Below are 27,366 nucleotides of genomic sequence, written 5' to 3'. Positions count from 1 at the left end.
AGGTGAGGCACCTAAGCTTCAGGATGTGTCCATAACATGGAAGAGTTTCCTGGTGTGGTCCTTCTGCTCCTGTCCTACTGCCACTTCTAACTCATTTTTGAGAAACAAGCTGCTCTTTGTGGCCAAATACACCTGAGAAAAATGGGATTACTTAGCATTTGTGAAAGCGTCCCGAGGACAGGCAAGGTGGCAAAGTGAAAGGGCCTATAACAAAGTGATCCCCTGAGAAAGTTACATGCACAAAGGAGTGCAGTTAGAACTGAAACGGTTCTCTGGAGAAATCTTTGAAATATTTGACCAGTCTGAGTCCTAACTGCAGTAAAAATTCATGGGCATGCTTGTATTTAACATTTTAACACAAGTTAACAACATTTTGGTAAACACATCTTAGGTGGGAGGGAAGGTGGTGGTGAGAAAGAGGGAAGGGCAGAATCTGGGGTATGTGTGGGGCTTGGAAGCCAGGCTGCCAACAGTCCTTGCAACATGCTGTGCTGTGGGAGTCCTGTGGGCTTCCAGCTAACAGCCATGCTGACCATTGGGAATGAGGTACCTCTCAGCCCCGAGGCCATTCTTTAAACAATCCATCTCTTTGCCTTTGGTACCCTCTTCCTCTTCCTCCTCCTCTTCCTCTTCCTCTTCATAATCCTCGTCATCGCTTCTCACATCCTGGATGTTCTAGACAAAGGAAAGAATTGGCTGAGTGACAATCTTCCAGGAAGAGTCTTGAGTAAATCTGCCAACAGCCAGTTTCAAGTATGGCTCCCTTTAAGGAAAACCCAATATCCAAATAACTAAACATTCACCAACATTGACTATATCACGGATCATAAAGCAAACCTTAACAAACCTAAATAATTGACATTACACAAAGCATATTTCTAGACCATAATGGAATTAAGCTAGAAACCAATATCAAAAAGATAATAGGGAAATTTCAAGACACTTGGAAATTAAATAAGACCCTTCTAAACAATCACTGGGTCAAAGAGTAAGATTCAAAGAATATTAGAAAATATTTTAAACTAAATGAAAATTAAAATACAACATATCAAAATTTGTTCAATGCAGCTAAAATAATGCTTAAAAGGAAATACATAGCATTAAATGTTTATATTCAATAAGAAAAAAAGGTCTCAAATAATTTGAGCTTCAACTTTAAGAATCTAGAAAAAAAGAAGAGCCAAATAAACCCAAAGCAAGCAAAAGGAAGGAAATAATTAGGGCAAAACAATTAATGAAACTGAAAACAGAAAAAACAATAGAGAAAACCAATAAACCCAAAAGCCAATTCTTTGAAAAGATCTATAGCACTAATAACTCACTAGCAAGACTGATAAAGAGAAAAAGAGGGAAAGCACAAATTAGCAGTAAAGAAAAAGAAGACAAGACTATAGATACTGCAGACAATAGAAGAATAACAACAGAATGCTATGAACAACTCTATGCATATACATTTGACAACTCAGATAAAATGGGCCAATTTCTCAAAAACTACAAACTACTAAAACTTGCCCCAGCTGAAATAGGTAACCTGGATAGTCATATAACTATGAAGGACATTTAATTTGTAATCAAAAACCTTCTGAAAAATAGCAGCATTAGGTCCAAATGTTTACACTGATAAATTCTATGAAACTCACAAAGGAGAAATAACACAAAATATTCACAATCACTTCCAGAAAATAGAAGAGGAGGGAACATGTCTCACTTTATTTTATGAGGCCAGAATTACCCCGTGCAAAGTTTTTGCAGAAGTGATTAAGATCCTTGAGATGAGAATAGTATCCTAGATTATGTAAGTGGGCCCTCTATGGCATCACAAGTGGTCCTTATAAAAACTGAGGCAGAGGAAGGGCCAACACACAGAAGAGAGGCAATATGAAGACAGAGAAGAGACTGGGATGATGCAGTTACAAGCCAAGAAATGCTGGCAGCCACCAGAAGTTAGAAGCAGCAAAAAACAGATGCTCCCCTAGTGTCTCCAAAGAGAACATGACCCTGCTAACTGACACCTTTATGGACTTCTGACCTCTTGAACTGTGAGAGAATACATTTCTGTCATTTTGAGCACCATATTTGTAGAAATTTGTTACAGTCACCATAGAAATTAATACAACTAGCAGTGGCCAATTAAAAATTGAAATTTAAAAATCTGTGCCATTCATAATAGTTTGAAAAATCAAGTATCTAGGTATACACCTAACAAAGCATGGATAGAATCTGTATTTAAAACCTACAAAATTCAGAGAGAAGTCCGAAATTCTTTGAAAGAAATCAAAGAAGATCTAAATAGTTGGAGAGACATACTATGTTCATGAATTGGAAGACTGAACATAGTAAAAGTATTAATTATCCCTATATTATCCTATATATTCCACACAATACCAATCAATGTCCCAGCAGACTTTTCTATAGATGCAGACAATGTAATTCTAAAATTTCTATGGAGAGGCAAAGGAACTCGAATAGCTAAAGCAAATCTGAAAAACATAATAAAATGGGAGGACTTACACTGCGAAATTTTAAGACTTATATAAAGTTACAGTAATCCACACAGGGTGGTATTTGCAAAGGAATAGGAACAGAATGGAGGCTCTAGAAATAGATCCACACAAATATGGCTGATTGAATTTTTACAAAGGTTCAAAGCAATTCAGTGGATAAAGAACAGTCTTTTCAACAAATGATCAGAGCAACTAGACATCTGTAAGCTAAGAAGTAAACTTTGACTAAAATGTGATACATTGCATAAAAGCCAGCTTAAAATGGGTCATGGATCTAAATATAAAATATAAAACTATAAAACTTTTAGAAGAAAACCCATGACCTTGATCTGGGCAACAAGTTCTTAAACATGGCACAAAAAACATGAAAGAAAAAAACTGGCAAACTGGACTTCATCAAAATTAAAAACTTTTGCTCTAAGACAGTCACCAATCAGAGAATGAAAAGATAAGCTGCAAACTGGGAGAAAATATTTGCAAATCACATATCCAATTTGTATGCATAATAAAGAACTCTCAAAACTCAATGGTAAAAAAAAAAACAAACCCTAATTTAAAAAATGGGCAAAAGACATACAAAGAGACACTTTATCAAAGAGGACACAGGATGACAAATAAGCATATGAAAGGATGTTCAACACCATTAGTCATTAGGAAAATGCAAATGGAAACCATGATGATGTACAACTACAAACCATTAGAATAGCAAAAGTTAAAATGACTGGCAATACCAAGTGCTGACAAGGACGCAAAACAATTGGAACACCTACACAATGAAATTACTAACAATAAACTACTACTAACAATAAAAAGGAACAAACTATTGACATTTATAAGAAGTTGGATGAATCCTAAAGATATTATACTGAGTAAAAAAAGTTAGTTTAAAAATATGATCTATTATATGGCACATGAATATCATTTTCATGACATTCTCAAAAAGATAAAACTATAGGGATAGATAACAGATAAGTGGTTGCCAGGAACTGGGTTAGAGGGAAGAGTTTTTTGGGGTGATGAAATGATGCTCTGTATCTTGATTATGGGGATAGTTGCACAAATATATGCACATGTTAAAATTCACAAAACTCTACATCAACAGAAAAATGTCCATTTTCCTGATAATAATTTTAAAAATAAAATTTATAAGGATTTATTTTTAGGAAGAAAATACTGTGGGTTTTCCCACGAACATTTGCAAAGTGAAGTACTACTCAAGTGGGCATTTTGGTTGTCAGGATATTTTTATTACTTGTAATTAGAATGTTTTCTATTTTCTTCATGCAAGAACTCCTTCAAGCACAGTTACTCATTATGAGTTATATGTTTCCCTCCTCTTCTCTCATGGTGTCTCAAAGTAATTCTGCAGAGAAATCTAGAAAAATAACATCGCCCCAAGGAAAGGAGATGAAGGTGCCATAGATCCACCCTCATTGTGGAAGATAAAGGATGATATGAATTATTAAAACAAGTAAGATAACTCAAGCTCTGTACATGTTCAGTGATAGACATGACCCCGGGATCACCCTCTAGGCCAGTTCACAAATGTCTCTATTAAACCCAGCTTAGAAAAGAAAAAAAAAATATGGAAGATGAAGACTGTTTCTTCTCACATAATTTTTCAAGATGACAACCATAACTGTACAACTGATTTTTTTTCCTTTTGTGACCTGCACACTAAAACTGACCACCTCCCAAGAGTCTCAGCATATATGTAACCAAATACCTCCTCTGTGTGTAATCTGAACATGGCTTTTGAAAACCCAATGTGCACACATTATACTGGCTTAATCACAGAAATGCAACTTCATGGGGCTCTTCTCTGTATGTTTGGTGCTTTTCCACAACACCACAGAAAGGGAGTCAAAATAAACAAGCCTCCCTGTAAACACTGAGGAATAAACTTGGCATCTCCTCAGTTAAGATGCATCAGAGAAAGGCAACCTTTCTCTGATATGCTGGGAGCCGGGATCAAAAGCACTTCCTCCTACAGATGAAGCCTTTCAGGAAAGAGCCATGCTTAGTTGATGATTGCTTACATAGTCACTGCCTCTTCCTTTCTCAAAAGATTTCTGTAGAGAACAAGGGTATATTAGTATGTTTTCATGCTGCTGATAAAGACATACCCGAGACTGGGAAGAAAAGACTCCTTCCACACTGGTTAGGAGGCCTCACAATCATGGCAGAAAGCAAGGAGGAGCAAGTCTTGTGCAGGGGAGCTCCTCTTTTTAACACCATCACATCTTGTGAGACTTATTCACTATTGCGAGAACAGCATGGGAAAGACCCACTCCCATGATTCAATTACCTCCCACTGGGTCCCTCCCATGATACATGAGAATTGTGGGAGTTACAATTCAAGATGAGTTTTGGGTGGGGACACAGCCAAACCATATCAGAGGGGAAACTCAAATCAGAATAAAGAACCTAATTTCTCTCCAGAATGGCATACCAGCATCTACCCACCCATCTCGCCAGGACTTAAAGAGCTGTGTTAGCTAAGAAAGACACCAGTCCTTGAGGGTGCCACCCCATCTGCTCCCAACCACACACCCTCCAGCCATTTGCCTTTAACAAGAGATCCCAAATGTATAGGGCCTGTTGGAACTTTATAGCATCTTGGCGGTCACAAAGGTTAGAGAATACTTCTGACGTTTAGGGAGCAAAGGCTAGGGATGCTGGCAGTCCTGCAATGTGCTGACATTCACACGTCCCATCAGATATGCATGTAGGTGAAAACCCTGTCTGTAACTATCCAAGCCTAGAATCTGACTCCTTTGTACATTCAAGCACAATAATTTTTTGGATGGTTTTAATATATTCTGAATTTTTCAGGATTGCAACTATGTATATAAGTCAAAGTAAGACTATACAGTTTGCCCTCCATATCCATGGGTTCCACATTTGTCAAAAATATTCAGGAAAAAAAAAAAGAATGGTTGTCTCAGTCCTGGACATTTACAGATTTTTGTCATTCCCTAAAAAATGTAGTACAACAACTATTTACACAGCATTTACATGGTATTAGGTATTGTAAGTAATCTAGAGAAGTATACAGGAGGCTGTGTGTAGGTTACATGCAAATGCGACACCATTTATTTATTTATTTATTTTTAATTAATTTATTTATTTTGAGATGGAGTTTTGTTCTTGTTGCCCAGGCTGAAGTGCAATGGTGCAATCTTGGCTCACTACAACCCATGCCTCCCAGGTTCAAGTGATTCTCCTGCCTCAGCCTCCCGAGTAGTTGGGATTACAGGTGGCCACCACCGTGCCCATCTAATATTTGTATTTTTAGTGGAGATGGGGTTTCACTATGTTGGCCAGGCTGGTCTTGAACTCCTGACCTCAAGTGATCCACTCACCTTGGCCTCCCAAAGTGCTGGTATTACAGCTGTGAGCCACCACACCCGGCCAATTTTATATGAGGCACTTGAGAATCCTCAGATTTTGGTATGTGTGGGTAGTCCTGGAACCAATCCCCAATTGATCCCCAATGGATCCAATTTGTATGTATAATAAAGAACTCTCAAAACTCAATGGTAAAAAAAAAAAAAAAAAAAAAAACCCTAATTTAAAAAATGGGCAAAAGACATACAAAGAGACACTTTATCAAAGAGGACACAGGATGACAAATAAGCATATGAAAGGATGTTCAACACCATTAGTCATTAAGAAAATGCAAATGGAAACCATGATGATGTACAACTACAAACCCATTAGAATAGCAAAAGTTAAAATGACTGGCAATCCCAAGTGCTGACAAGGACGCAAAACAATTGGAACACCTACACAATGAAATTACTAACAATAAACTACTACTAACAATAAAAAGGAACAAACTATTGACATTTATAAGAAGTTGGATGAATCCTAAAGATATTATGCTGAGTAAAAAAAAGTTAGTTTAAAAATATGATCTATTATATGGCACATGAATATCATTTTCATGACATTCTCAGAAAGATAAAACTATAGGGATGGATATGTACTTTTCCATTTGGAAACTCACAATTCCAGAACACCACATCACTGACAGCAATGCCACTGATGACATTTGAATCACCCGTATAACACAGCTGTATCAGTCTGCATTTGTAGCTATCCGTTCTTGGTGGTTCTGCATACACGCAAGCACAGCACTGGCCAACTTCATGACATTTTCTAGCATAGTTATGCACACATTTCACACATGAAATGCATATTTTATCAGAAATATCTTTCATCTTATCTCTTTTAAAAACAGTTGTGGAATTATATTGTTTTTTCAAATTATAATTATAGGTAAATTATATAACCTAGGAATTTAGTTTCAGGCCAGTGAAGGAATGTGGCTCCGATAGGATTGACAACTACTGCTTTAGATGATGAATCAAGCTCAGAAAGGATCCCTCTGGATTTCCTTGTGGTAAGAGTTTGTTAGATGGGTGAATAGGATGGGTGCATGTCATGCAAGCTTGAATGATATAAATTGGAAATCAATAAAATCTCACTTTATATTCAATTTTACCTTGTACAGTCCATCTTTCATATAACAGTAACAGCAATCACACTTAAAAGGCTTACCATGTGGCAGACTTGGGACTAAACAATTACATGAACAACATTTCCTCCTCACTGCCAAAGGACATAGCAGCTGTTCTCTTTAAAAGAGAAGAAACTGAGGCTCAGGAGGGTTAAGTAAATTTTACAACACCACACAGCTATGAGAGGCACACAGGATGAAAAGCCAGACTCTAAGCTTACACACCTTGAACAGCAGTGCTCTACAGACCCTTGCTGGAGTAAGCTGCATAAATACTTGATGAGGCAGGACACCCAGGAGACTTGCAACCCAGTTCTATTTGAGGTTGGCTCTTTGTATAAGAAAATGCCTTCTCCCCTCCCTCTGAGCTAAGTGCCCCCTGTCTCGCTACACCTTCCACCCCTATTCTGACCTTCCTTCAGGTGCCATCAGTTCTGGCCTTTAGGTATAAATTTGAAATAATAAAAATTAATCCTAATAAATGATTATTTCCTAGGTGAGACAAACACTGACAAGTTCTATATTCTATTTCATTTTTAAAAATGACGGTCTAGATCTATGAGATGGATTTGGCAACCTATTAATGATTTGCAACCTACAGTTTGAAAAACACTGGCTAAGGTATGCTAGAAAAATGAGGTTTTTCTAATCAGCTGAAATCAAAAAAACTTTTAAAAAGGTGCAGCCCAGCACCCATATTCTGAGAAAAACCACATCACAAGTGCAGATTTTTTTCCAGTAAGTAAAACACTTCATAGAAATTAGAAACAAAATCAAGTATGCTCTAGGGGGAACAAGGGACCTACATATTCACTAGAGGTCAAGCCATGGTGTTTTCTGAAACTCTGCCTGTCTGCTTTGACTTAGTGCCAAGACTTTGCTTGCAAAACCAGTGTGAGTCCGTTTCTTTGAATCTACTGGCCTCTTACTGTGTTGCCCTTCCCACTTGCTCTCCACACACCAACAACCTGTAGGTTTTGTTACTGAGCTATTGGAACTTTTTTTAGGCAAATTGTTGGCCCTGACCCCTCTACAAATCATTAAAAGGCCAACAAAACACATGCTTAAAGAAAGATCCAAAACCCTCTTTGAAGAGTGGAGGGGTGGACCTGGGTGTCAGCAGCCACAGGACTGTAGTGATTTTGTGCCCTGGCCAGAGCATGCTGTGGCACACACGCTTGTCATCTGCCAAATTGACTCCCCCTTGGGAAAGTTTTACTATAGCAGCCGCCATTACAGAGCATATTACTGTTCTGATAACTTTCAATAACTTTCTTTTTAGACCTAGCAAAGGTATCTAATATTACACTGAACTTTCTCCAAAAACGACCTGGGTGGTCTAGAGTAAGTTATTAGCAATATTATTCATTCCACATTGGAAGTGGATGGCCATGATTTTTGCAAGGTCTTTTAGAAGTTTCTGCCCCCAACAACTCCCTTTGGTTACACAAAACAACAGTGAAAAGAATGAGAGACAAGTTTCTAGCTTAATAGAGACCCTGTTACTTGTCCTAACAGGAGCTTTGGAGCCCTCACATCACTTACCAGGACGAGTATTTGCAAATATTATCAACTTGGCTCTCCAGCAGGCACAGGAGGCCTGCATTTGGTGGGTGTGATTGAAATCACAGTCACTACAAAGGGAGACTTCATTTAGTTTGAGAACATACAATACGCTAGGAGAAACTGAAAACCCTGAAATTAGGACCAAAATGACCTTCCCCTGATTAAAGTTGGATCAAAGTCAAAGTTTTCCTTTGAAGGGTGTGTTCTAGGAGCACAGGCATAGAGACGAACTGCCTTACATTCATTCCAAGACTCACTCATTCAGAGCACTGGAGTGTCCCTAAAGCAATAGGTGTACTTCCAACTTCTGCTTATCCTTTTCTTTCGAGGGGCTTAGGAAAACTGATTGAACCTGTCATATCACATGGTAATTAACTTTGGCTGGTATCAAATTTTTTAGACATAGAATATCATCACAAGATAACAGCCCTGACTTCCCACAGTCTAGAAGTGCCAAAGCATTGTCTAAAGTCCTTTTTAAATTTTTGTTGCAAAATGCACATGAGATTTACTATGTTAACCATCTTTAAGTGTGTTCAGTGGGATTAAACACATTCATAATGCTGTGTAATCACCACTGCTATTCATTCCCAGAACTCTTTTCATCTTGTGAAACAGAAACTCTGTACCCTTTAACAATAACTCCCCCACTTCTCCCCTTTCCCCAGCCTCTGGCAACCACCATTCCACTTTCTGTCTCTATGACTTTGTCAGTTCTAAGTGCCTCATATAAGTGGAATCATACAGTATATGTCTTTTTGTAATTTGCTTATTTCACTTTGCATAAAGTCCTCAAGGTTCATTCATGTTGTAGAATGTGTCCAAATTTCCTTCCTTTTTTTTTTTTCTTTTGAGACAGAGTCTCACTCTTGTTGCCCAAGCTGGAGTGCAGAGGCACGATTTTAGCTCACTACAACTTCACCTCCCTGGTTCAATTGATTCTCCTGCCTCAGCCTCCCAAGTAGCTGGGGTTACAGGCACCCACCACCAAGCCTGGCTAATTTTTGTATATTTAGTAGAGACGGGTTTCACCATGTTGGCTAGGCTGGTCTTGAACTCCTGACCTCAGGTGGGCCACCTGCCTTGGCCTCCCAAAGTGTTGGGATTACAGATATGAGCCACTGCACCTGGCCAAACTTCCTTCCTTTTAAAGGCTGAATAATATTCCATGGCGTGCATATATCACATATTGTTTATCCAATCATCTCTCAATGGTCGCTGGATTGCTTCTATGTTTTAGCTATTGTGAATAATGCTGCTATGAACAGGGGTGTGCATAAATATCTGTGTCCCTGCTTTCAATTCTTTTAGACATATATCCAGAAGTGGAATTGCTGGATCATATGGTTAAGCCTATGTTTAATATTTTTGTGGAACCCCCATACTGTTTTCCACAGTTACTGTATTATTCAACAGTTCCATCAACACTTATTATTTTCTGGGTTTTTTTTTTTTAATAGTAGCCCTCCTAATGGCTGTGAGTGGTATCTCATTATAGTTTTGATTTGTGTTTCCCTAATAATTAGTTATGATAAGCATCTTTTCATGTGCTTATTGGCCATTCATATATCTTCTTCAGAGAAAGGTCTATTCAAGTCCTGTGCCCAATTTTGAACGCAGGTCACTCGGAGTTTTGTTGCTGCTGAGTTTTAGGAGTTCTCAATATGTTCAGTTTATGAATCCCTCATCAGATATATGATTTGCAAATATTTTCTCTCATTTTGTGCATTACCTTTAACTCTGTTGATGGTGTCTTTTGATGCCCCAAAGTTTTACATTTTCATGAAGTCAAATTTGCCCATTTTTTCTTTTGTTATCTGTGCCTTTAGTGTCATATCCAAAAAATTATTTGCCCTACGTTTTCTTCTATAGTTTTAGGTCTTACATTTAGGTCTTTGTGTGAATTCAAGTTAATTTTTGTGTATGGTGTTAGGTAAGGGTCCAACTTCATTCTTTTGCATGTGGATATTCAGTTTTCCCAGCACCAGTTGTCAAAAAGACTCCCCATTGAATGGTATTGGCACCCTTATCAAAAATTATTTGACCATATACATGTAAAGGTTTATTTCTCTATTCTATACCATGGTCTTTATGTTTGTCTTTATGCCGGTACCACACTGTCTCGATTACTGCAGATGTGTAGTAAGTTTGGAAATCAGGAAGTTTGAGTACTCCAGCTTTGTTCTTTTTCAAATTTATAAGGGGTGCCCTAAAGTCTTTTAAGTCCTGTGAAGTTTGAATCCACATTACTTAAAACACAACCTTAAGATCAGTTTAGTCATGGTACCCTCACTTATAGAAGAAAAATAGAGCCAATTTTTTTGACTGTTCCATGTATACAGAATACTTCTTTTTGAATTTCAGAGCCAGACACAAAAGTTGCTTTTTATACTCTCCCAACAAACCAGTGTAAAATAGAATATGTTCTATTTTTCACTAATCATTTTTTGCTACTCTCAATGAATCTCATTCCTTAAGAAATGATTTCATTTTGTAAAAACCTGTCGCTTTTAAAATTAGCTTTTAAGAGAAAAATTAAGTTTTCGTGCTAGACAGACTCTGGAGGGTATCTGGTCTGACATTCATTTTTCAGATGAGATAAAAGCTACAGGGCTCAGTCCCACCCAGTAGAGTGATCAGCTTAGTGGCAGCAGAGCTCAGATTATACCATGTGACTTTTGATAAAAATACATGGATTTTTTTCATACTCTCCATATGACCTAAAATAAATTAAAAATGTGCCAGACTGTGTGGTGATCAACAAATTGTGATGGATGTAGAAAATGATTTGATTATATCAATATAATTTGCATTGGGGATTAAAACTGTTTAACATATTCTCCAAATTGCTACATTTTACATCCTCTAAAAATAGCTTTAGGTTCACAGCTTGAAAGTTCCACAACTCTAACCAGGCAAAGGTTTGCAAAAACATTTTGAAAATAAAAATGCACTGGGATTTTAGGTAAAGCAACATTCCAGAAAAAATCATGGCAAGACATAGGACTAATTTTTGTATTAAAATTGTTTATTTGTATTAAACAACTTTTATTAAAATTGTATTAAATTTTATTAAAATTTGTATTAAAATTGAAATGTTGAAGTTTGTTTCAAAGCTTAATATTCAAGATACACAAAGAACTCAAATAACTCACATGCACCATTAAGAAGGAAGAAACCCAATGTGATAGGAAAGCAGGCAAAGGGCATGAACAGGCAATTTACAAAAAAGTCAACAGAACTGACTACTATACTATACTATACTATACTATACTATACTATACTAGATGCTAAATCTTAGTAATCAGTAAAATGCAAATTCAAATAATAAGATAAAATCTCATGTCCATTAAACTAGTAAATACTGAATAGTCTGATAATACTGTAACAAAAGTTGTTGAGCATGTGGGGAAAAAGAAACACTCATACATTTGGCTAGAAAAGTAGGTTGGCAGCATCTAGCAAATTTAGCCTAACCACCAACCCCACAGAAATACAAGATAAAAAAAAACCCTCAGAGACTGTTATAAACACCTCTATGCACATAAACTAGAAAACCTGGAAGAAATGGACACATTCCTGGAAACATATAACCTCCCAAAATTGAATCAGGAATAAATTGAAATCATAAATAGACCAATAACGAGTTCTGAAATTGAAATAGTAATAAAATACCTGCCAACCAGAAAAATTCCTGGAACAGATGGATTCACAGCCAAATTCTACCAGAGGTATGAAGAAGACCTGGTACCAATCCTTCTGAAACTATTCCAAAAAATCAAGGAGGAGGGACTTCTCCCAAACTCATTCTATGATGCCAGTATCATTCTGACACCAAAACCTGACAGAGACACCAGAGAATCAGAGAGCCAAATTGTGAATGAACTCTCATTCATAATTGCTAGAAAGAGAATAAAATACCTAGGAACACAGCTAACAAGGGAGGTGAAGGCCCTCTTCAAGGAGAACTACAAACCACTCCTCAAGGAAATAAGAGAGAACACAAATAAATGGAAAAACATTCCATGTTCATAGGTAGGAAGAATCAATATCATGAAAATAGTCATACTGCCCAAAGTAATTTATAGATTCAATGCTATTCCCACTAAACTACCATTGACATTCTTCACAGAATTAGAAAAATCTACTTTAAATTTCATGTGGAACCAAAAAAGAGCCTGTATTGCCAAGACAATCCTAAGCAAAAAGAAAAAAGCTGGAGGCATCATGCTACCTGACTGCAAATTATACTGCAAGGCTACAGTAATCAAAACAGCATGGTACTGGTACCAAAACAGACATATAGACCAATGGAACAGAACAGAGACCTCAGAAATAATACCACACATCTACAACCATCTGATCTTTGACAAACCAAACAAAAACAAGCAGTGGGGAAAGGATTCCCTATTTAATAAATGATACTGGGAAAACTGGCCAGCCATATGCAGAAAACTGAAACCGGACCCCTTCTTTACACCTTATACAAAAATTAACTCAAGATGGATTAAAGCCTTAAATGTAAAATCCAAAATGACAAAAAAAAAAAAAAACCCTGGAAGAAAACCTGGCCAATACCATTCAGGACATAGGCATGGGCAAAGGCTTCATGACGAAAATGCCAAAAGCAATTGCAACAAAAGCCAAAATTGACAAATGGGATCTAATTAAACTAAAGAGCTTCTGCGCAGCAAAAGAAACTATCATGAGAGTTAACAGGCAACATACAGAATGGGAGAAAATTTTTGCAATCTACCCATCTGACAAAGGGCTAATATCCAGAATCTACAATGAACTTAAATGAATTTACAAGAAAAAAACAAAAAGTGGGTGAAGGATATGAACAGACACTTCTCAAAAGAAGACATTTATGCATCCAACAAACATATGAGAAAAAGCTCAACATCACTGATCATTAGAGAACTGCAAATCAAAACCACAATGAGATACCATCTCACACCAGTCAGAATGGTGATTATTAAAAAGTCAAGAAGCAATAGACGCTGGTGAGGCAGTGGAGAAACAGGAATGCTTTTATACTGTTGGTGGGAATGCAAATTAGTTCAACCATTGTGGGAAACAGTGCGGCAATTCCTCAAGGATCTAGAACCAGAAATACCATTTGACCCACCAATTCCATTACTGGGTATATGCCCAAAGGAATATAAATCATTCTACTATAAAGACACATGCACATGTATGTTTATTGTGGTACTCTTCACAATAGCAAAGACTTGGAACCAACCCAAATGCCCATCAATGATAGACTAGATAAAGAAAATGTGGTACATATACACCATGGAATACTATGCAGTTATAAAAAGGAATGAGACCATGTCCTTTGCAGGGACATGGATGAAGCTGGAAGCCATCATCCTCAGCAAACTAACACAGGAACAGAAAACCAAACACTGCATAAGTGAGAGTTGAACAATGAGAACACATGGACATAGGGAGGTGAAAAACACACACCAGGGCCTGTCAGGGAGCGGAGGGTAAGAGGAGAGAGCATTAGGACAAATACCTAATGTACGTGGGGCTTAAAACTTAGATAATGTGTTGATAGGTGTAGCAAACCACCATGGCACACATATACCTATGTAACAAACTTACACGTTCTGCATTTGTATCCTGCAACTTAAAGTAAAACAAACAAACAAACAAACAAACAAAACTACTGGAAAAAAATCAGAGATGACAAAAACAAATGGAAAAACATTCCAAACTCATGGATAGGAAAAATCAATATTGTTAAAATGGCCATACTACCCAAAGCAACTTACAGATTCAATACCATTCTTATCAAACTACCAATGTAATTTTTCATGGAATTAGAAAAAAGTATTATAAAATTCATACAGAACCAAAAAAGAGCCCAAATAGCCAAAGCAATCCTAAGCAAAATGAACAAAGCCAGAGGCTTCACACTTCCAGAGCTCAAACTATACTATGAGGCTACAGAACCAAACCAGAATGGTACTGGTACAAAAACAGACACATAGACCAATGGAATAGATTAAAGAACCAGAAATAAAGCTGCAGACTCACAACCATCTGATCTTTGACAAAGTTGACAAAAGCAAGCGATGAGGAAAAGACTCCCTATTCAATAAATAGTCCTGGGATAGCTGGCAATCTACAGAATGGGAGAAAATATTTGCAAATTGTGTGTATTTGTCCGTTTTTACACTGCTATAACAATAATACCTGAGACTGGGTAATTTGTAAAGGAAAGAGGTTTAATTGACTCATAGTTCCATATGGCTGGGGAGGCCTCAGGAAACTTACAATCATGGCATAAGGGGAAGCAAGGACCTTCTTCACATGGCAGCAGGAGAGAGAAGAGTGAGCAATGAAGGGGGAAGAGCCCCTTATAAAACCATCAGATCTCATGAGAACTCACTATCATGAGAACAGCATAGGGGAAACTGCTCCCATGGTCCAATCACTTTTCACCTGGTCCCTCCCTCAACACGTGGGGATTATGGGCATTACAACTTGAGATGAGATTTGAGTGAGAACATAGAGCCAAGATGAATCTAAAAAGGGTCTAATATCCAAAATCTATACAGATTCTACAAATCAACAAGCAAAAACAAACAACCACATTAAAAAACAGCAAAAGACATGAACAGATATTTCTCAAAAGAAAACATACATGCAGTCAACAAGCATACGAAAAAATATTCAACATCACTAATAATTAGAGAAATGCAAATCAAAACTGCAAAGAGATATCATCTCACACCAGTCAGAATGGCTATTAATAAAAAGAAAATAACAGATATTGGCAATGTTATGGAGAAAAAGTAATGCTTATAAACTGCTGGTGGGAATGTGAATTAGTTTGGCCACCGTGGAAACCATTTTGGAGATTTCTCAAAGAACTTAAAACAGAACTTCCATTCAACCCAGCAATCCTATAACTGGGTATATACTCAAAGAAATATAAATTGTTCTACCAAAAAGACATATGTACTCATATGTTCATCATAGCACTATTCACAATAGCAAAAACATGGAATCAACCTAGGTGCCCATCAGTAGTGGACTGGATAAGGGAAATGTGGCACATATACACCATGAAATGCTATACAGCTATAAAAAAGAACAAAATCATGTCCTTTGGAACAACATGGATGCAGCTGGAGGCCATTATCCTAAGTAAATTAATGCAGGAGCAGAAAACCAAGCACTGCATGTTCTCACAAGTGGGAGCTAAACATTGAGTTCACATGGACACAAAAAGGGGTACAACAGACACTAGGGCCTACTTGAGGGTGGAGGGTAGGGGGAAGGTGAGGGTCAAAAAACTACCTATCAGGTACTATGCTCACTACCTGGGTGACAAAATCATTTGTACACCAAACCCCAGCAACATGCAATTTACCCAAGCAACAAACCTGTACATGTACACCCTGAACCTAAAACAAAAGTTGAAAAAGAGCTCCTCTTCCCCCTACTCTAGCCATGTAAGATGTGCCTGCTTCCTCTTCGCCTTCCACCATGACTGAAAGTTTCCTGAGGTCTCCCCAACTACGTTACCTGTACAGCCTGCAGAACCATGAGTCAATTAAATTTTTTTTCTACATAAATTACACAGTCTCAGATATTTCTCTCTCTCTTTTTTTTTTCTTTTGAGATGGAGTTTTGCTCTTGTTGCCCAGGCTGGAGTGCAATGGCATGATCTTAGCTCACCACAACCTCCGCCTCCTGGGTTCAAGTGATTGTTCTGCCTCAGCCTCCAGAGTTGCTGGGATTACAGGTATGTGCCACCATGCCTGGCCAGGTATTTCTTTATAGCAGTGCTAGAACTGACTAACACAGAAACTTGGTACTAGCAGTGGGGCATTACTATAAAGATACCTGAAAATGTGAAAGCAGCTTTGAAAGTGGGTAATGGGAAGAGGTTGGAACAGTTTAAAGGGCTCAGAAAATGACAGAAAAGTGAGGTAAAGTTTAGAATTTCCTAGAGACTTGTTGAATGGTTGTGACCAAAATGCTGATAGTGATAGGGACAGTGATGTTCAAGCCGAGGAGGTCTCAGATGGAGATGAGGAACTTACTGGGAACTGGAGTAAAGGTCACTCTTTCCTTGTTTTAGCAAAGAGACTGGCTGGCATTATGTCCCTGCTCTGGGGATCTGTGGAATTTTGAACTTGAGTGAGATGATTTAGGGTGTCTGGTAGAAGAAATTTTTAAGCAGCAAGTGTTCACGATGTGACCTGGCTGCTTCTAACAGCATATGCTCATCCGCATGAACAAAGAGATGTTCTGAAACTGGAGTTTATATTTAGAAGCGGAGCAGAGCATAAAAGTTTAGAAAATTTGCAGCCTGACCATGTGGTAGAAAAGAAAAGTCCATTTTCTTGGGAGGAATTCAAGTTGGCTGCAGACATTTGCATAAAGAGGAGCTGAATGTTAATAGCCAAGACAATGGGGAAAAATGCCTCAAAGGCATATTCCCAGCTGCTTTAGCTCCAGCCATGGCCAAAAGGGCCCCAGATCTGTCTCAGGCCAGTGTTCCAGAGGGTGCAGGCCAAAAGCCTTGGCAGCTTCCACATAGTGTTAAGCCTGTGGGTGCACAGAGGGCAAGAGCTGAGGCTTGGGAGCCTCCACCTAGATTTCAGAGGATGTATGGAAATGCCTAGACAGCCAGGCAGAAATCTGCTGCAGGGGTGGAGCACTCATGAAGAACTTCCACTAAGGCAGTAAAGAGGGGAAACATAGGGCTGGAGCCTCCACACAGAGTTCCTACTGGGGCACTGTTGAGTGGAGCTGTGAGAAAAGGCCCACCATCCCCCAGATCCCAAAATGGTAGATTTATTGACAGCTTGCACTATGCATGTGGAAAAGCCATACACACTCAATACCAGCTCTTGAGAGCAGCTGCTGGTGCTATACCCTGCAGAGCCACAGGGCCAGAGCTGCCCAAGGCCTTAGGAGCCCACCCCTTGCATCAATGTTGCCTGAATGTAAGACATGGAGTCAAAGCAGATTATTTTGGAGCTATAAGATTTAACGACTCCCCTGCTGGGTTTCAGACTTCCATGGGGCCTGTAGCCCCCTTTCTTTTGACTTATTTCTCCCTTTTGGAAAGGGAGTATTTACCCAATACCTATATTCCCATTGTATCTTGGAACTAACTTATTGCTGTTTTATTTTACAGGCTCATAGGCAGAAGAGACTAGCTTGTTTCTGATGAGACTTTGGACTTTGGACTTTTGAGCTAATGCTAAAATGAGTTAAGACTTTGAGGGACTTTTGAGATGGGATAATTGTATTTTGCAATGTGAGAAGGACATGAGATTTGGGAGAGGCCAGGGGCAGAATGATATGGTTTGGATTTGTGTCCCCACCCAAATCTCATATTGACCTGTAATTCCCAATGTTGGAGGAGGGGCCTGGTGGAAGGTGACTGGATCAAGGGGATAGATTTACCCCTTGCTGTTCTTGTGATAGTGAGTTCTCATGAGATCTGGTTGTTTAAAAGTGTGTAGCACCTCCCGCTTCATTCTCTCTCTTCCTTCTACTCCAGCCATGTAAGAAGTGCCTGCTTTCCCTTTGCCTTCTGCCATGATTGAGAGTTTCCTGAGGCCTGCCCAGCCATGTTACCTATAGAGCCTGCAGAACTGTGAGTCAATTAAACCTATTTTCTTTATTTAAAAAAAAAAAGTTGAAAAAGAAAAAAAGCTCATTGGCTATACACACACCAAAAATTTCATATTCAGTTAATAAACTCAATGTTGCACAACAAAAAAAATTAAAGTGAGTTCCTTTGTGATAGCAAAAAATAAAAAATAAAATAAATTTGACCTCATAATTCCATGTATGGAGAAATTCACACACATGTTCACAAGGAGACATATCAATATGAATAGTCTTATAATGAGTGAAAAAAGCTGCACACATATATATATATATATAAGCTCATATCACTTACATAAAGTTTAAAAATACAGAAAATAATACTCTAATGCCTGTGACTATATCCAGACATAATAAAAATACAGAGGAATGAGAGGAAGGATACCAGCTTCAAGACAGTGGCCATCTCTGCAGGGAAAGAGAGGGAGAGAGAATAAAATGAGTAGGAATGTACTGGAATATACCATCTGTCTTCTCTGGGTTCTCATAGGTGATTTCATTTAGTACATAGTAGGCACTCTGCATATATTTGTTGAGAGAGTGAATGAGTTAATCTAATACCATAGCATTAATTTAATACTGTCTAACTGTAGATGACTTCCAAGTTTATATCCCCAGTATGGGCCTCTTTCAGGCTTCAAATTCAAATACTCAATAGTTAGGAAATCCCTCAGCTGTCTAGCAGTCTTTAAACTCTAGTCTCCTCCTCTTACACCACCTTTTTCTCTGGCATAAACTTTCCATAGTTAAGCAAATGGTACTACCACCCACTCAGTTGCTGAAAACAAAATCCTTAACATTATCCCCAATCCCTGCCTTTTATGAGGTACTTCATTTCCAGTCTATTACACTCAATGGGGTCCTTTGATATGGGTCCCTGTACTCTTCAGCTCTCCAAATGCTGTCTTCAGCAATGTCCAAGCTGTATCAGATCTCTGTGGCCAGGCTCCAGATTCTGAGCTGACACGGGTTGACAAGCTCACACCCATGACCTCAGGATAAGGGAGCACAGTAGTCAGCAGAGGGGTGTGTGACACATCGGCTGGCCCTCTGTGACATAGCTGCATATGTTTTGGTCCTGAGAGACCTCTCCTGACATACAGTCCTCTGCAGCAGGCCTTGTGACGACCACTTCAGATAGTTCCTGCTGGACAGCATTGCATCTCTCAGAGGAGCAAAACTGCTATAGTTGGCAAGAATTCTGAATAAGGATAATTTTAAAAGTATCTTATCTGTGCTTCTCTATGGATACATAAAATATGACTTGTTCTTAGGCAATGCCAATCTATTAGTCTATTTTCAAGTGAATAACATTATCATCTATTGGCCCATAGATGAGTGGTCATTACGTGAGGCTATTCTATACCAGAAATTCCCAACAGATGTGACAGGAAAGTGTTAAAAGTTATGCTGAGACATTAATCCTCTCAGGCTTTGGGGGTAGCAAGGCAGAGCCTGAAGCTACCAGAGCTCCAGGTACCTGGATTCCTCGTACTGTCTTCTCCTGCTTTGAGGTCCACCTCAGTTTACCCTTGCATGCTGCACAAACATCAATCTCTCGAATGCCAAGAAGTGATGAAGAATGGGAAGTACTGCCCCAGACTCTGACTATGAAACCAAATGAAATTTTTCAATAGGTAGAAACTGTGATTCATTTTCTTCTAACAAGTCTTCCTCATAAATATGATTGCTTGAGCTAGAGACAAAAAGTTGTGTAGCTCAAACTCAGATTCTGTGCTTTCTGCCAAGAGACAGGTGAAGGTGGCCACCCCCAGGATGGGAACAGTTTTACTGAGTTATACTCAGCAAGTAAAGAGGTCATGTGGTGAAAAAAAGAAGCAATGAGAGAGCCATGTCACTAAGTGAATTAGAATAAATGAAGAACCACTGTTTGGCATACTCAAGACGGCCTCCCCTGGTGTGTCCTTCCCAGCCCACATGGTACATAACAGTGAAGGAACTGAAGGTTATAGTGCAGACAGTGCTATCAAAGTAAATGTTTTCTCAAACTGGGATTACAACTGACACATTAGCTACAATCTCATTCTCTCCATCCATCAAAACTTTGCAATGCAGTTGCCTTATCTCAAAAGGAAATGGCTGGCAACTGTTTTCTTTCAAAACCATTATCATTTGAATAATTATAAATGCCAATATTGCCATGTAAAGAAATACTAACCAGCTAATTTTGGAGAGCTTGGTTTCTCAAGGAATCATGCGTTTGGCTGTTCCTGCATAAATCAAACTTTCCTCTGGATGAGAAGACACTGGCAGTGGGAAAGCAATGAATAATTTTGGGAAAAACACCTTGCCACAAAGGGCAATCAACCAAAAGACAGACAGTTCATTCATTCACCCCGAGGTTCACATCCTTGGCACTGTGGATATTTTGGGCCAGGTGATTCAGGGACCTTACTGCCCATTGTGGGACGTCTAGCAGTAAGCACCTCCAGTTATCCATATCATACTAGTGGCACCTCCCACTTGTGACAAACAAAAATGTCTCCACAGATTGTCAAATATCCTTGAAGGCCAAAACTGCTCCAGTTGAGAACCACCGGTTCAAAAAATTCTTCTTGATATCCTGTGCCCTGTGCAAGACATTGGAGATATAATGGTCTGTTCTCAAATAACTTACAATCTATTGAAAGAACTGAATGCTACAGAATCAAACACACAATAAAAAATACATCGTTACAGATTTAATGAGTGTTAGGAAGTAGAGAATACTACGATATTTAAATAGGGGAATTTCACTTAGATGAGGCTGATACCAGGGAGGCCTTAAGGAAATGAACTCAAGTTGTAACCTGTAGTTTAACAGGAGTAGCCTGAGAAGAGTGGAATAAACATTTCAAGAAGAAACAAGGTGTGCAGAGGCCCTGTGATACGAGAACCTTGCATACTCGGGGATTAGCAAGGACAGCACAGCTAATGAATGCTGAGAAAGGCAGGGCCTGACCCCAGGTGAGGCCTGGAGTAAGCACGGATCAGATAATGAATTTCACAGGTCATAGTCAGAAATTCAAATTCATTTCTAAACCAACTAGAAGCCACTTTGTAGCACTGTTTTGGGTGTATCAAACAGTCAAGGTGTTTGTCCTCAGTGAACTTCTGCTCTGGGGGAGCTGGTTGCTATAGCAGTGCTCTCTGCCACTGTGTGGAAATGACTCGAAGGAGCCCAGCTGGCATACTTGGGAGGCTGAGGTCACAGTCCAGGAGGGAAACTCTGGAGGCTTGGGTCATCAGAGTAGCTCTGAGATGTGGAATGGGTATTACGTAAGAAAGAACAGTATCTGTAGACCCACAGGTTTGAAAGTCACGTTTAAGCATCTTCTAATCCAGTTTCTATTTGATGCTGATAGGCTCTTCACAATAATCCTAGCAGGAGATGCACACCCCTGCCTCTGCCTCTGCAGTAATTCACTACCTGCTTCCTTTCATATTTGGGGCTGATCTCTGCCTCTTTGGAACTCCCACGCATTCCTCCAAGTTCTACCCCTTTGTGCTAGGCAAAAGAAGTCTGTGTCCTCCCTTCAAACATTGGTTACTTTTCCAAACACTTAAAGATAATGAACTCCTCTAACAGCTAAATATTCTGCCATCCTTCAGTTGACCCTCATATGACATGGCATGGAAGAGCTTCGCCATCCTGTGTTTCTTAAATAAACATATTCCTATCCACAGCCATCACCCCATATTGTACAATATGTGTAACACAACCAGCATCACTCAATTAATACACAACTTCCCACCACTTTAATCTCCACCCCAAAAAAAGGTGAGCACAATACATTTAAAGTCAAATCTGGATGTCTACACTTTTGGCTTTATTTTTGGTGTAATTTATATATATATATATATATATGCTTATACATAATTAACCTGGCCTTCATCTGCATTCCTCAAAAATGATTGCAAGAATGACCAAAAAAGGGCCAGGCGCAGTGGCTCATGCCTGTAATCCCAGCCCTTTGGGATGCCGAGGCAGGCAGATCACGAGGTCAGGAGATCGAGACCATCCCGGCTAACACGGTGAAACCCCGTCTCTACTAAAAATACAAAAAAATTAGCTGGGCATGGTGGCGGGCGCCTGTAGTCCCAGCTACTTGGGAGGCTGAGGCAGGAGAATGGCGTGAACTCAGGAGGTGGAACTTGCAGTGAGCCAAGATTGTGCCACTGCACTCCAGCCTGGGCAACAGAGCGAGACTCTGTCTCAAAAAAATAAAAATAAAAAAATAAAAAAAGAATGACCAAACAAAAACAAAAACAAAAAACTTGACAGTGAGAAAAAAAATACATTCTAATGCTAATAGGATAAAATGCTCATTTGAACTAAATGAATAATCTTTGCCCACAGTATTTCCATACACCTCTGGGAATGACATCTGTACTACAGCTTCCATAAAATCATAATGCTGTGTTTTTGAAGTGCTGTAACTAAATGCTGTGCTTGGGAATCTGTGGCTTTGCAGAAATGTCAAAAGCCCAGAAGATTGTGAATTACTCATAATGTCCCACTGCTTTTTGAATGACTCCATGTCTAAATCCGCAGTTGGCAATGAAACAAAGAGCTATATAATAAGCATTTTATGCTGTTTTGAAAGCAAATTTTTAGCTTTCACTGTATGAAAAAAATACATTCAGTCAGAGTTCATTTTCTGAAGTACTAGCAAAGTACATTCCTTTTTGTTATATTGGTTCTAATTATCCAAGTTGACAAGGTCACAGAAAAAACAATTGAGTTTTTTCCCCTTTTTTCCCTCCTCAAGGCAGTTGCATTAAATTTAAATTGAGTTCTGTGAACTCTGGCTACACATGGCCGTTTCCCTTTCAGTTGTCCGGAATATGAATTTTTTAGACCAGTGCTTCCCAAACTGTAACGTGCATGCAAATCCCCTAGGGTTCTTGGTAAACTACAGATCCTCATGCTAGAGGTCACTGGTGGGGCCTGAGCTATTGTATTTCTAGCAGTCTCTGGACTGTGCCTGGGCCATGGTCACACCACACTTCGGAGAGCATGGTTGTTAGACCACAAGCCCTCTCTGGATTGTTACTCTTTGTGAAAAGAAAAAGTTGCAGCAGAGGGTTGCTTAAGGGTCTTTCAACTTCTAAAATTCCATGCTTTAAAATAACTTTGACTTCCTTAGTCTCTATATTTCACAAGTAACTTTTCAGTCCAGAAAGGCAACATAAAATTGCAAGTATGTCTCAATTTACATAATAAATGGTTCTTTAAAAATAATTTGCCAATCATTTTATAAAATAAATCCTGTTTTTAAATTCTACAGAAAAAAAATGTGCTATTTAAAGAATTCCGTTTTTCTACAAAAGAAAGAATCCCAATGTGCTTATTTTCAAGTCTGAATTTTTATCAGGTTTTTTTTTTCTTTTAGCGCAGAACATCAGTGTAACACAAAAGCCCACTAATTTGGTAATAATTTCAAGATGGGAATGTTTGTTGAGGTCCTGCCAATTGACTTTACAAATGTAAGGAAGAGTATAGTGATCCCTGCTTTTTAAAAAATAGACCCAGTAAATGGAGCAGCACCATGGACATTTTTCCAGTGGTGGAGAAGACACGTGCAGCTGGTTTTCTCTGCTTAATCTGGTAGATCTCAGCCTAGGATGCAAATTAGAATCATTTAGGGGAAGAAGAGGACTGTCAGAAATTCCAGTGTCTGGATCTCACCTCCATAGATTTAACTGGTCTGTATTGGGGCCTGGCTGTATTTGTCTGTTAATGCCCAAGCCACTCTAGTTAGCTGTAGTCAATATAGCTAGCATGTAACAAGTTAGCAATATAGCAGTAACAAGTTGATCTGAAGCAAAAAATCTGGAATCCTGGGAGACCTTCTTTAAGGTGTGAGTAGTATATCTTCTTGTGTATTAGTCTTAAGTATAATTACAATCCTCCTCTGATTCAAAAAAATGATTAGGACTTTTTCATGAGCTGGCTTGTATAACATACTCCTGAATTCCTTTAATAGGTCCTCTTTTGTGTTTTTTTAGAGACAGGGTCTTGTTCCGTTTTCAGGCTAGATTGTGCAGTGGCACAATCATAGTTCACTGAAGAGTCGACTTCCTGTGCTCAAGCAAACCTCCTGCCTCAGCCTCCCAAATAGCTAGGACTACAAATATGTACCACCACTACCGGCTTTAATAGGACTTTTAAACAACAGGTCATCAGAAACATTTAAGTACCTGTCACCAAATGTCAGGCTTTCCCATTCTGAAACAAAAGGCTGGAATGATAACCTGATGAAGCAAAATGAAGTTTAACAAAAAGGAATGTAACTTCCAACAAAAACGAAAAATCACTCTCAGCACCAGGCAATTCCCCAGTGGAGGAAATGTTGCTTAACAACAGCTCATGTGAAAAAAACATGGAGGCTTTAATCAATTTCAAGCTCAGTATGAATTAATAGCATAATATGACTAACAGCAATGGAATACAAAACTAAGCTACATCAATAGAAATAGAATTTTCAGAAAAACAGAGAAAACAAACCTGCTTGATTTTGTCTGAGTCAGACTATATCTAGAAAACTGTGCTGACTTCTAGGTATAACATTTAAATAATCTGGATAAAATAGAACAAGAGAGTGATCAGGTAGGTGAAAAGACTCCATAGCATATTTTAGGAGGTATGTTCAAAAGAATTGTATGTATTTAGCCTGCAGAAACAGAGTCATGGAAGAGGTGGTAGGGCGTGATGATTGGTATCTGAAGGGCTACCATCTGGTTCTGTGCTGCTCCGCAGAGCTCTCCATAACTGAGATATTGTCAAGGTCACTTGCAAGGTATGTGGTATGAAATTTGTTATTAAAAATAGTTAAGTCTGTGCACGGGGGCTCACGCCTGTAATCCCAGCACTTTGGGAGACTGAGGTGTGCAGATCATGAGGTCAGGAGATCAAAACCATCCTGGCTAACACAGTGAAACCCCATCTCTACTAAAAATACAAATAATCTGCCAGGCTTGGTGGCGGGCGCCTCTAGTCCCAGCTGTTCAGGAGGCTGAGGCAGGAGAATTATTTGAACCCAGGAGGCTGAGGTTGCAGTGAGCTGAGATCACACCACTGCACTCTGGCCTGGGCAATAGAGCGAGACTCTGTCTCAAAAAAAAAAAAAAAAAAAATGCAAGTACCTAAGTTTGCAATGACTTGAGGACTTCTGGGGCTGAAGAACAATGGTGGTAGCCTGATTACAAATTCCCCCCGCCATTCTCCCCAAAGCTATAGAATCAACATGAACATATAGCTTCAGGTTTCCTAGGAAACAGAACACTGTTCAGATTATCTATAATGAGAAGAAAAAAATATATACAAATTCCCCTCTCTAGATGGCAGCCCATATGCAGTAAAAGGATTATGTCCAAATACAGAGGCCCAGCCTCCTTGGCTCAACTGGGTCATCTCTGAAGGGCCACCCAGCTCTAGAGCTCTCTGTAGGGTTGGTGGAGGCCTTGGTTGCACCCACATCAGAGTTCAAATTCTCCCTTTGCTCAGCCCAGCTCACCTCACTCCCCGACAGGTGTGGAAGCCCAGGGTATCCCCAGATCCTCCTGTGTGTGCATGCCTATGCACACATGCGCATGCGCGCACGCACACACACACACACACACACACACACACACACACACACACGGATCCACATGTACACTCACACACAAACACTCTCAACTGACATGGCAGGAACAAACAGCAATAGAAAGCTTCAAAGTGGGCAAAGCTTGCCTCAGGCTTTCGCCACAGCCTTGCTGACTTGTATCTTCCCTCATTACTCTCTTTCTCTGGACAGCCATGATCCTGGGACCCTCTTGAGGCCTGGGCTTTCTCCACATTCTTCATACTGTCTTGTATGCAGGTAGATTTAGGGGCTACCATCCAAACATTGAACAGGTAGCTGCCCACATAGGGCCTGTTGTGGCCTTAGCCCCTGCAGTTAGGCCTCCACGGAGAGCTTTGAGGAGTAGATCTGGGATTCCAACCTAGCTAGATGATTCGGCAGAGCCAGTTCCATTCCTTTGAAAGACAAGACCATGTTTCCAGGCTCAGACTGAAGACGTCCCAGAAGTATGCCAGTTGCTTGGAGGAATCGTGAGACTGAGGCCCGCTGGAAAGGACAGGCATTCCATGATGTCTTAGCTCAGGCATCCAGGGCAGTGGCCATGGATCCATGCGAAGAGTGCGTGCCCAGGACTACACTGCTCCCGACTTCCCAGGCCTGTCACATGTGGCAAGTAGACACCGTTTGAAGAACACAGCCCCTTTGAGCGTCCAGAGTTCCAAAGATGGCATGCGTGCTGTTCCCAAATCAGAGCACAGATCAAGCCATCTGCATCATAAATCACTCAGGCACTAAAGCCCACATGATAAATCAAAGTGAAAATGTTTGAAAAACTAATTTCTTTTACCCACATCTACACACTGAATGAGTGTTCAGGAATAAGGTTTCTTTTGTGTCACACAAAGCTCTCTTCTGAGACTTAGGTAGTAGGGGTGGGGAGATAGCCACAGGGAGGGTGCAGCCACAGGAAACAGTGGGAGATTAGCAGGGATAGTGCTGGCCAGCATGGGGCCTCCCTACACCTGTTTTTACCAAGCTCTCTGGCCCAAGAACCCATTAATAAAACTCTCATATCCTGCTGTGAATGTGCAGATTTATTAACAGGCCACGAACTGTGCCTGTGCCCCCGGTCTAAAGTTCAGATTCCATATAAGACATCTGTGTGTATGCGTCTGTTTCTCTGCTAATAAAAAGGAGACTATCTGTTCCTTTCAGGATTATATAAAAATTCATTTCGTTTTGGGAAATGATGTTAAAAATAATGGGAACAAGGGATGTCAGAGCTTCTTGTACTGGGTTCTTCCCCCTCCCTCACCCTCCTTTCCAACATCAGCAAGACATGGTCTGTGGTTCTGGGTAGATCACAGTCCACATTTGGGACAGAGGAAAGAGAGGCAGGATTGGAATCCCACAGATATCAATTCCGTGCTCTCAGGAAGCAGGTCTCATCTTAACAAGCCCTTTCATTTGCAACTGCCTCCTTTGACTTCCTGTTGGCCAAATGACTTGGGAGCCTAGCACCTTGAAAGAACTAGTATTTTGAAAACCATTG

At 39.5% G+C, this 27,366-nt stretch overlaps 1 protein-coding gene across 1 annotated transcript in view; it reads right to left on the bottom strand.

Annotated features, from left to right (window-relative positions):
• Positions 1-415: 415 nt before the first annotated feature.
• CERS3 (ceramide synthase 3) overlaps positions 416-27,366 on the bottom strand; it is a 119,561-nt gene continuing 92,610 nt past the window's right edge. Inside the window, exon 12 of the mRNA XM_026455460.1 lies at positions 416-675. Coding sequence (XP_026311245.1) covers positions 517-675 — 159 coding nt within the window. The 3' untranslated portion in view covers positions 416-516. The remainder of the gene's footprint in view (positions 676-27,366) is intronic.

This window comes from Piliocolobus tephrosceles, chromosome 6 (assembly GCF_002776525.5).
Source record: "Piliocolobus tephrosceles isolate RC106 chromosome 6, ASM277652v3, whole genome shotgun sequence".
NCBI classification, from domain to species: domain Eukaryota; kingdom Metazoa; phylum Chordata; class Mammalia; order Primates; family Cercopithecidae; genus Piliocolobus; species Piliocolobus tephrosceles.
This window is presented reverse-complemented; position numbering and strand designations above follow the sequence as displayed.